The 12,375-nt window shown below is 38.2% G+C and overlaps 1 protein-coding gene across 1 annotated transcript; it reads left to right on the top strand.

Moving 5' to 3' along the window:
- Positions 1-1,234: 1,234 nt before the first annotated feature.
- On the top strand, positions 1,235-7,686 carry LOC102604237 (transmembrane protein 87A). The gene is made up of 5 exons (XM_006339868.2): positions 1,235-1,652; positions 2,279-3,215; positions 3,328-3,423; positions 6,107-6,243; positions 7,021-7,686. The coding sequence occupies exons 1-5, from the start codon at positions 1,420-1,422 to the stop codon at positions 7,181-7,183; spliced, it is 1,566 nt and encodes a 521-aa protein (XP_006339930.1). The 5' UTR covers positions 1,235-1,419; the 3' UTR covers positions 7,184-7,686.
- The last annotated feature ends 4,689 nt before the right edge of the window (positions 7,687-12,375 follow it).

Below are 12,375 nucleotides of genomic sequence, written 5' to 3'. Positions count from 1 at the left end.
CATGGGAGTTCATCATAAAATCATGTAATTATCTCAATTCATGCTTGTTAGATCATAAAACAATTAAGTAAATCAATATTTAAAGAACCCATGACATGGAAGAAAAATCCTAACTCAATTGGGGATTTCTAACTTTGTAAATCGGAGAATTTGGGAACTCCATGGACGAAAGGGCTCCATGAATAAAGACTATCATACCTCAATGTCAAAATCTTGCCTTCAATGGTGGAATTTGAGGCTTAACCTGAAAACCCTAGGTTGATTCCTTCTTCTTCAAGCTTTCGAGAGAGAGATATATTTTGGAGAGGAAGATTTGTTCTTCTTTTAGGAATTTGAGAGAATGATTTAAATTGGGGAAATTTGGGGTTAAAAATACCTATATAGGACTTCTAGGTAAGGGTAAAACGACATAGTAGTAGGATAGAATAATATTAATTGGGAAAAGAACCAAAAGCCCTTAAGAAAATAACTGTCGAGCTTACCAATGACCACGACCTACGGTCCATCGATAAACTCACGGACGGTCCTGGTTGGGCGTCGATGAGTTCAAAGACCAATAAATTTTGGACCTCAAATGACGGGACCCACCCACATGCCGTGGTCCCACTAACGGGTCGTGGTTCCCGATCGTGGTACATTCTATGTACTAACTTATACCTCTTGCCTACATTGTTTCACTAATGTAGTGTCTGGCGCTCCTACTTCCCACACTTGTGGCTAGATTGATCCTTAGAGTTTTTGAACAGATTGGTGACTCTTCATGTTCGGAGGACTGATACTCTTTTATTGCTTTCATGTCTTTTCATTTCGGATTTTATATGTGATGTATGGATTACGTCTCAATCACTCCTATGATGTAATAGATGGCTTTGAGACTTATGTTAGACTTCCGCTACTTTTTGTCAAACTCCTTATTAATCGAAAATGTCTTTTGAACTCTTTAAGATTCTATCATCTTGTACATGTATGCTAAGTGACTTGTATAGGGTCTCTCGGGTCCTATACGCCATGTTACGACTAGAGTGTACTTTGGGTCGTGACAATTACTTAAGGTTAGAGTGTAAACGTTCCCTTTCCCACTGAAGGGTAGCTAATTTTCATCACAATAGTTATATTACGCTCGCAATTATAACTCAAGCTCTCAAATTCTTGAATTTCGATGATGTCGCGTGACAATTACTTAACCTTGAAAAATATATTTTTTTTTTAAAGGAAAGAAAATACGTTGCTTTAAGTTTAATTGCAGCGAGATCTGGTGGACCGCTGCACACGCTTTACAGGCGCGTAAGAAGCAACATCTTCACCGGTAACAGATTTACAATTCCGATATCTTCTCTCTCTCACTCAACCTCCACCAAACTCGCTGATCTATTCTCCATCCTCTCTCTCAATTTATCGCCTGGATTTGCGCCTTCATCCATGGCGTGCATTTCAGTCCAGTGCTTACTACTACTGCCCACTCTCGCAATACTATTATCACTCTTCACATCAGTGGAATCCTCAATTCACATCTATAACAGAGATCCATTCAGAGAAGTTGGAAATGCTTACCTTGTCTCCGGTGGAAGTGAAGGCGTCGCTTCCTCCCGCTTCATTCCTCCGCCCCGTCGCCCATTTCGCTCTACGGCCCATGATGGCCTCTCTTATATCAGGTGAACTCTTCAATTACTCTTGGACTCCAACTATATATGTGTCTGTGTTTATATGTATCCAAGCAACTTTAGGAATCAAAGTCTAAACCCAGTTGAGGGACATTTTTTCCATCTGTTCCAAGTTTTGGTTTGTTCTGTCGGGGCGATCAAGCTGACTAAGATACTATTAAGTCTTTTTTTAGAAGAAGAAGAATATTGCACTACTTTAAATCCAGGATCCACCTAAAACCTTAACAAAATCTGTATAAAAATGAAGAGGAATATTACACAACTTTAAATTCTGGATCCACCCAGATAGCTGGTTCATTCATAATTGCAAGTGTATATATGTTATGTACACTGTAACCACTGAGCTGGTTGAGACGTTGTAAACGTATATTTTATGTAAGGTACATCATTACCACTGACTTTAAATCCGAGATCCACCTTTGATAGATTACCCACAAATATTATGAAAAGATGGTCAGATCTAAAATGATACTTGGTCTGCACTTTTTATTAAATTTCCGGAAGATCTATCGTGATGTTGGTGCAATTTAAGGGACAATACTGATAGATAAATTTTGGGCTCAGTGACATTGTTTGTAACCTATTGCATTAGTATCTGATGATTTGAACATTTAAAGGTTTGAGAATATCACATTTTGGAGGAGCAAAGCAGCTGCAGACCAGCATCCAACTATGGCGTATAATAGTGGGTTGGTTCAAATCATAATATTTGAGGCTGCAGATCGTGACAATATTGGTGGTTCGCCATATGGTGGGCAAAGGTCCATTTGTTGCACCGCTGATCTTGCTAAACTTGAAGGTTGCAAGCAAGGCGAAGTCATTAGAACACCTTCAGTGACGGATGCTAATTGGCCAATGGTGTTGAATGTAAACTTTAAAGGAAGACAACTGTCAGTCCAATTGAAGAAGAAGGAGGTTTACATAAAAAAGACGGGAATGTATAACCTCTTCTTCATCTCATGTGATCCTAAGCTTAAGGGAATGAAGGTATCTGGGAGGACAGTATGGAAAAATCCTGATGGATATTTGCCTGGTCGAATGTCGCCCCTAATGAAGTTTTATGCTATAATGACCGTAGCATATATACTTCTCACTGCAATCTGGTGTCTTCAGTATGTCAGACACCGGCAGGACGTTCTGCCGCTCCAGTACTGCATCACTGGAGTTATTGCCCTTGGGTTATTGGAGATGATATTTTGGTATTTTGATTATGCTTATTTCAACAATACTGGTGCAAGGCCTGTGGGACTCACAAGTTGGGTTGTTACAATTGGAGCCACAAGGAGAACTGTTTCACGCCTTCTTATTCTTTCTATCTCAATGGGTTATGGTGTTGTTCGCCCTACCCTTGGTGGTCTCACCACAAAGGTGCTCCTTCTTGGAATAACCTATTTTGTGGCATCTATACTGCTAAACATTACCGAATACGTTGGTACAATAAATGACATTGCAGGGCGAGCAAGAATTATGTTGGTCCTTCCTGATGCATTATTAGATGCATTCTTGATCTTATGGATTTTCACTTCTCTTTCAAAGACACTGGAGCAGCTGCAGGTTGATATCTTACTGTTTTTATTGAAACTTGTGTACAACTACATCTTCCAAACGTCTCATCTCCTTTTTTTCTCATAAAATGTCTGATTCTCTCACGACTTGTTTTCTTCAGGCAAAGAGGAGTTCTGTGAAGTTGGATATTTACAGACAATTTTCAAATGCATTAGCAATCACTGTCATTGCTTCAGTTGCATGGATTGGATATGAGGTTTGTGTTTGATGCATGAACTTTAGAAATTAAATCAATAAGGCTTTTTAATTTGATCAGCATGATATAACTACTTAGAGGCTTGTCCTATAAGCTTGTCCCTTAGGTCTATCGTAATTTCCTTGTTTAAAAGGTTCACTAAATGTGGGCATACTAGGATATGGTTTCAGTACTACCTAAGTACTTTTCTGGATATAATACAAAGTTACTATTTATCAAAAAAAAAATGTGGGCATACAAGGAGAGATAAGATTAGGAACAAAGATATACGGGGCAAGGGGGGAGTGACTACCTTGGTGGACAAGATGAAGGAAACAAGATTGAGATGGTTCGGGTATGTGAAGTGGAGTACAGAGGCTCCAGTAAGGAGTGAGTAGGTGTGAGAGTTTGGTAGTGGTAGGTCTAAGGAGAGGTAGAGGTAGACCGAAGAAGAATTGGGGAGAAGTGATTAGACAAGACATGAAGCATCTTCAACTTATCGAGGACATGACCCTAGATAAGAGAGCATGAAGGTCGAGGATTAGAGTAGTCGGTAGCCGAATGATTTCTCTCTTTTCTATGGGAGAGCATGATTCTTGTTGAAGCACCTTTTGCTCTCTCCTCTTCTTATCAATACTATTAATATTGTTCTTGTATTATCTTTTGTTATCCTACCAATGTTGCTATTTTGCTTTAGATACTTTCCTTTTCCTCAGTATTTTCATCATTACTTCTTCACTCTTGTATTTTTCAAACCTATTTATGAAAACACTTATCTTGAGCTTGAGGATCTATCGGAAACAACCTCTACCTTACGCAAGGTGGGTCAAGATTTGCGTACACTCTACCCTCCCAGACACCACTTGTGGGATCACATTGGGTATGTTGTTGAGTGAAATACTTGAACGGTGTGGTTATTGTCTGAGTAGTTGCTGAAAACTGTATAGGAACCCCTCCTTGATAAATCTCTTGTGCTTTCGGCATAATGCCCACCTAGGAGACAAATATTTGTTTCAGATAAGCTAACAATTGTTGACACATATCTGGAAGATACTCAAGTCATAATTTCTCATTCCAAATGGTGCATTTAAAACCTAATTTCAAAGCAAATCCTGGACCAAGTTATTTAGTGCAGCAGGATGGGAGAAGGTAGGAATCTCTTATACGGACTATACAGTTCCATTAATTTGATTAAAGTTTGTTATAATTTTGGCGTAGTTGGTTAGATTTTTCCTGGAAAAGTCTTGATAGGATCGGTTCATCTGGCACTTTGAGACTGTCTTCAACTCAGAGAAGAAATTTTCAACCATCCCAAGAGACGTCATACAATCAGTTGTAGTCGATACAGCTAATATATACCAGCTGAATCACTAATTTTTTTTATTTTTTTTGAAGTAAGAGAAAGAACTGAACCAAACATTTCATTATTGACTCATCTTCACTATGTACCATATACCTCTTTACCATGAGCTATGCGACTTTGACATAGTAATTAAATATTAAAGGGTGGTTGTTGTTGATTGCAACACTGGCTTCCTGTCTACATGAAAAACAACTTCTACATCTCTTTCTCTTTCATAAATGATCTAGTGTATGTTGTGCCTGAAATCTCTTGTTGTAACCGGTCTTTAAAATTCTAATTCCAATGGAAGAACAAAGATGCCAATAAGTGAGAGTAGTGTAAAATAGTAGTATTATTTGTGAAAGCTAGTCAACATTTTGGATGTGTATTATATAACTTGTGATGGATGAATAACTGGACTTCCATGTTGGAGGTCTCAAGTTCGAAACCCCTTGCCAGCGAAAGCAAGGGGTTTGCCTGGGTCAAGCTCGTCGTGCCGGGCTTGCCTAGTGCGGGTTACCTCTCCTACGTGGTTTGCGAGCTATTGCATAGGAGCGGGGGTTTTACCCTGTGCGCACCCAAAGGGTAGCGGTTGCGGGTTTCCCTTGTCATCAAAAAAAAAAAGGGTGGTTCTCAGTAATTTTTATTTTAAAGGTACTTGGAAATGTTGTTACAAGTTTCAACCGCTCTGTCATGTGTGAGTTTTGGGGTAACTTGTAGGTTTGTAAAAGGGAATATATTGTTCCAAGTAATCCTAAAAGAATTAGGTTTCTTCATGACTATTTTATACCCCAACTTTCCATTATTCAAAATTTTGAGGAAAACAAAATCCCATTCCATAGTATTTCTTCTGTCAGTCAGCTAATTGGAAATCCGTGATTATTTTCCATTACAATTTTCCCATTAAAGATCATTACTTAGCAAGCTATGAAACTACCAAGTACAGTATGTCCTTGTGGTTTCTATTCTTCTTCGGGGTGGAACTGATCATACTGTCAGATCTTCTCCTGCTGAAAGGATCCTTCTTTTCCCTGTTGACAAGAGAAGGATAGCCTGATCGAAACAACCCTTCACTTACAATCATGAGATTGGGTGTTTGATTCTCCAAGGGGGCAAATAGAAAGCCATTGTTGACAACTGGAGAAGTGGAGGGGCTTTGCAGGGTGGGGTTTAGTGTATGAAAAAAAAAGTTCCAATCTGTGGCACCAGTAATCGCCTGTAAGACAGAGTTCGTTTTAGAAGAAACTTCTGTAACCAGCTCCATTTGGTTGATCTGTTGTATGTCTTCTCTTTAATCCTGGATGAATGTTGTAGGGATTCCCGCAACCTGCAAAGCTTAAATCGTCTAGTCCTTTCCTGCAGGTTTACTTCAAAGCAACAGATCCCTTCAATGAGAGGTGGCAGGGAGGTTGGATCATCACTGCTTTCTGGGATATTCTTGCCTTTGGACTGCTGTGTGTCATCTGCTACCTATGGGCACCATCTCAGACCTCACAACGGTAGATATTTTGGAAGAGTCATAAATAGTGTTGTGTTTTAGTCTTGAGTTATCTAGTAAATCATTTAATGCAGGAAGATAAAAATGGTCAAACATTAATTGCCTGAAAGAGATGCAACATATACATATTTGAAAAAGAGAATGCATCCATGCTTTATCCTGACATGACATTGTTTTTGGTTCTTCCAAAGACTAAAGCATTGAAAAACTGAAGTCTGCAGTTCCATTAATACTTTATGCTTAATTTTCCCTTTCATATTTCCTCCACCCTCCATGTTACTATCTGTAGTAACAGGTCTTTTGTTCAATACAATTACACCATCTCTACATGTTTTGTCTCAGTTTATGTGTGAAGGATTAAACTTCACCATTTCAACATTTATCTAGTCAATTGAGTTATAATTCAACTTTGGCAAAGTTTACCATTAGTGAACAGGATAAATCCATATCCTAATGAATCCAGGTTTGGGAACTGCCAGAAACTTGCTTTAATGAAGAAAAGGGCAGGCTCCTAATGCTACCATTCCTTTGGACTTGCCATTTCTCAAAAAAAATACCCTTTTTTTTACTGTAGCAATTCATCAGTGGGTAATAATAATGCAGCAAAGCTAGTTTTGCTTCTAGTTAGAGACAATTTCTTTTCTCAAATTACAGCCAGACATTTCAACAAGATGAGAAAAGTTCTGAAGCGTTTTAGGCTTTAATTTTCTGGAGCTGTAATACCCCTTCAACCTTTTACATTTTATTGCTTTTAACTGACACGAAGTTTTCATTCCAGATATGCATACTCTGATGCAAGGGGTGAAGACGAGGATGAAGAAACTGAATCCTTATGCAAAGAAACTCCACAAGGTGACATTGGTCTTATCAAAATGGATAGGAAGGAAGGTAGCGACAGTTCTGATGTAGAAGATGATACACAAGAGGGTAAAAGGGAATGATTGGTGAAGTTTGAAAGCTTGCTTTACAGAGATCAATACCAAGATGAAGATCCAGTAAAGGGAATGATTGGCTCTGCTAAACGCAAACTTCACAAAATTAATTCATTGAATTTATACGGAAAAGTGTGCTGCATGATTTTCGACAAACCACAGAAGAAGAATGAAACTGGAGATGAGCGATGCCACTTCGCATTGTAAGTAAGTAGTAAACCTTTATCACCTCACATGTGAACTTCAGATGTAGTGTTCCATTTCTGAAAGAATTAGAAAAATGCTTCCCAAGGTCTAATTAGATGGACCGTCTTATATTTAGTGGCAGTTTTGTTCAGTGCAAACTATCTGAAAGTTTAGGGTGTGAATCAGTTAAATGTAGTTGTCTACATGCTTGCCTTTTCTTTTTCTAATTTTTAGTTCCTGTAACATTGGGGAATAAGCTGATTATGCAGAACTCCTGTATATTTGTCATATATATTCATGTATCTTAATGTTTTTGTTACACCCCATAGTATTGGGCCAAGGATGTAAGTCTTCAAATGCAGGTAAGTAGACTTGGACTTCGAATATGCCTTAACTTATGCATGATAGCGGGGAAGTCTATTCATGATATTTTATATTGTGTACACGATGTCCTTCAAGGAAAAATTACGCAACAAGGCAAACATTGATAGGTATTTATGATTAACTACTAAAGTTTAAAATATTACAATTCATAGCTATATGTAGGATTTTATAGCAAATCTCTCTCCTCTCTCTCCCTTGCCTCTCTCCTCTCACTGCCTTCTCTCTCGTTCTTTCTCTCTCTCCCCCTCTCACCCCGTCAATAAAAAGAAATCTATTCAAATGTATTATGTATCAATTGTATTCAATCAAATATAGGTGAGAGATTTGTATTTTCTATCAATTGTATTCGAAAAACTATTTTGTATTTTATATCAACTATATTTGTATTCTGTATCAATTGTATTCGTGATTCATACAAACACAATATGCATTCATCCTCTCCGTCAAATGTGTTATGTATTAATTGTAACTAATCAAATATATGTGAGAGATTTGTATTTTCTATCAATTGTATTCGAAAAACTATATTTGCATTTTGTATCAACTGTATTTGTATTCTGTATCAATGTATTCGTGATACAACGAATACAACATGATTCATCCTCTCTCCTCCCTCTCTCGATCTCGCTTGCCTCTCTCCTCGCTTTCCTGAACTTGCTCGCCTCTCTCCGCCTAATATGTTTTCATTTTGATATAAACCAGTTTGTATTTTTTCTCTCAAACCCGTGAAAAATACAACGAATATAAGTGCATAGCAAACCAAACTGTAGCTGCGAATTGTAATTAGTGAAACTGTCGCTAAGGAGTCCTATTTAAGGCCTAATATTTGCTGGTTTTGACAGTTTCCAACATGAGTCAACAGGTGGATTCGCACTCTTTATCTATTAAGCAGTTGGAGCATCATATGGGGCAACTGTTCACCACATTAAATCAGAGAACTGCCTAGTGTTACTGTTCACAACCCGAGGAAGGATGAGATATGTATGTCGATTACTACTAGAAGTTTTAAGTCACTCCTGGGGACTGTACATCTAATGTCACGACCCAGGGGTACCCCCTAGATGTAACAAGGCGTACTCAACCGCGAAAGGTCTCATACAAGACCCTTAACATATCATAACATAAGATAAAAGAAATGATGCGGAATTTAAAACTTTATCCATAGAACCAAAGTCTTTTATTAAAGCAACCGAAAATCTAGACTTGTCTCATTTAGCCATCTAATACAATCTTTGAATTAAATAGGGACACAACCCTTACAACACAATCCAAAAATGGCATACTAGAAAGAAACTACTAAATAAAGATATCCGTGCTCAAATCATGAGGACTCACCAACTAGTAAGGAGAATGATCAATCCAAAGCTCTAGCTACAATGGGAACCAAATTGAGTGCCAATCCCTACTCTTGGGGAAAATGTAGAAAATATGGGTTAGTACAAAAATGCACTAAGTATGATAGTCATGCATAAAATCATGAAATCGTGCTAAAAATGACATTTTAGTTGAAAATCATGCACTTTACTAAGTTTGAGAATCATCATGAACTTTAGTGTAAAAGCATAAGTCATAAGCATATTCAACATATAGATCATCATAGCATAATAGAACCATCTCATGAGTAACCCTAAGTCATACTTGTGCAATGCATAGATAAGATCATATAATCTCATCTACACTAAGTACCACTTTCAGGCCACCATAATCATACTTACCATTCTTTGATATCATCCTTAGTGTAATACTCATAGATAAGGAAAGCAACTCATAACAACAATCCACATTAGGCATACATCATTTCATAAACCTTCATAACATAAGAGGAACACACCATAACTACTCTCAAAGCCTACTTGTGCAATGCATGAATGAGAGCCCATACTCCCACCCTCACTAAGTAGAGCTTCTTGAGAAGCCATAGTTCATAATCATTGATTGTGGGGGTAAGCCTTAACCGACATAGACCATGTGAGCAAATCATGGAATTCGGTGTTACCCACACTGAAAAGGGTGTCCTACCTAAGGTAGAACCATTAATTTAGCTTTTAGGTGGATCCACTAGCTAAAAACCTATGAGGGCACATAGTTATGGGACACGGAGATTGCTACTAGATACCCCGCCTCAACTCACGTATGGGCATCCATCTCAAGAGATTGCTTCTAGAAACCCCGCCTCAACTCACGTGAGAGCTTCCATCTAATATCAATATCCACTCGGTACTAAGCATTAATCCCCATGGAGTACTTATCATTTCATTACTTGAGTTCATTATTATGGAAGAATGTATCAACACTCAATCCAACATCATTCATAAGATAGCTCCTAGATTCAATAGGTGAGAATAGTCTTTCAATCAACACAACATCATTATCATAATCATGGAAACTTCATTCATAAGTGTGTGTGTGAGAATAGCCTTTCAACAACACCACAATTACATCATAGTCATAATCACTTTGATCTCAAAGTATTCATAAAGTATGTACATAAATCTCATAATCATACATAATTCTCATATTTTTCCCTTCAAGGACCATAGATCACATTCAATCAACACATCTAGAATTACCACATTAGACATGGATAATAACATGATTCAAGTAATCAATTCATAACATTCATAATTCTATAACATTCTACTTGCATCAATCAATACCCACACTTTGAGATCCAATTTGGGAAAATAGGGTTTTCATGGATTCTTGAGGAATTCAACTTAAAATCATATAAAATCGTCAATATATCCATAAACAAACATAATTCAACCTTTAAAACAAATTTGAAAGGAATCCATGAGATTGAAGTCAAACCCTAACTTTTGGGTTTTCTAGCTTTGAAATTGGGGGTTTTGAAGGGGCTCCATGGGTGAAGGATACCCATGGATGAAGAGCTACCATACTTATTGAAGAATTCCCACTAATTTGAGGAGAAAATCTTGATTCTTCAACCCTAGCTTCACCTTTCTTCTTCTTCTTCTTCCCTAGAGTACTAGAGAGAAGATTTTGGGGAAAGTTGGTTATTGATTTGGATTTTGGGATTTCCTGAGGTGAATGGGTTGTTTAATGACATAAAAAGGCTTATATAGGTGTATTAAAACAATACAAAACTACCTCACTTAATACTAACTAAAATAGGAATTGCCTAAACTACCCCTAGACATAACCAACTTAAGACCAACTTACATGCCCCATCCACGACCCCCACCTACAGGGTGTGGACTACCCACAGCCCGTACTGGTGGGGCGTGGGCTGGGGTCTTCAGCTCCTTAACTTGGATTTGACCCACGAGGCTCCACCCACGAAATGTGGACCACCCTACGGGGCGTAGGTCTCTCCGTGGGTACACTGTTTTAGGCAGTGTTTAGGTGGACTTTAGTGTCCTCCTCAAGGACCCTTGGTTGGTCCTTGGAGAGTCGTACCTTGACGTTAAACTCCTAAACTCTTCATTCTAAGTACGAGAAGCAAATTTTACGACTCTAACACTTACGACAAGCTCTAGTTAAGCCTACTAGTTTCGGAGGTGTTACATCTAAGTATTGAGTAGGAAAGAGATGTTGATGCTAAAGTTGATACTCTGGCTGAAAAAGATGTTGATGAAGAGGTTCTTGTTGATTCTAGAGAGCCAAAAAAGGTGGAAGTTAGTCCTAAAGATGTTGAAGAGGATAATAGTACAGAGGATCCAGCAGTAGAGGTATCACAACATTTGCAACCAATTCCTAGACTACCACCTCCATTTCCACGGAGGCATAGGAAGTTCTTGAAATTCATATCTATGTTTCGTCAACTTTCAGTAAATATATCTTTGGTGAAAGCTTTATAGAAGATATCAGATTATGCTAAGTTCATGAAAGACTTGGTCAGTTTCAAGCCGGCAGATAATTTGCATCGTTGTAGCGCTATTGCTATAAGGTCTTTGGTTCAGAAGAAAGAAGACACAATGACGTTCACTATTCCCTGTACAATTGATGCATTTCATTTTTCAAGGGCGTTCTGTGATATGTGGGCAGTATAAACCTCATGTCACTTTCCATATACAAGCAGTTGGACTTGGAATCCCTCAAACGGACCACTATGAGGTTATTAATGCCATACCAGTCAATCAAGAGGCTTATGGGTATTCTCTACGATGTGTTGGTAAAAGTGGAAAGTTTCATCTTTCGTGCCGATTTTGTTATTCTAAATTTTGAGATGGACTTTGAGATTCCTATAATTTTGGGGAGGCCATCTTTGGCCATAAGTAGAGCACTAGTGGACATGGAGAGCGGTGAGCTCAAGTTCAGGTTGAACAAGAAAGAGGTAAAATTCAATGTGTGTCAGTCGATGAAGCAGCCACAAGATATGAGTATTGTATTTGTGATTGATGTAGCTGTAGCTAAGGCTGGCAAACGGACAGGACCGGATCAACAGGACCGGTTTTACCGGAACCGGTCCTCGTTACCGGATTTCCTTACCGGAACCGGTTTTACCGGAAATTTCCAAAGGTTCCGTCCGGTCCCTTAGTTACCGGATTGGAACCGGTTTGGACCGGACCGGAACCGGTTCTTACCGGATCATTTTGTACCGGTAACTTTTTTTTATTTTTTTATTAACTTTAATTATTATATAATATTATATTATTAATTAATAAAAT

Source organism: Solanum tuberosum, unplaced genomic scaffold, assembly GCF_000226075.1.
Source record: "Solanum tuberosum cultivar DM 1-3 516 R44 unplaced genomic scaffold, SolTub_3.0 scf00012, whole genome shotgun sequence".
In the NCBI taxonomy this organism is placed as follows: domain Eukaryota; kingdom Viridiplantae; phylum Streptophyta; class Magnoliopsida; order Solanales; family Solanaceae; genus Solanum; species Solanum tuberosum.
The sequence above is the reverse complement of the archived record's forward strand: the minus strand, read 5'-3'. Positions and strand labels throughout refer to the sequence as shown.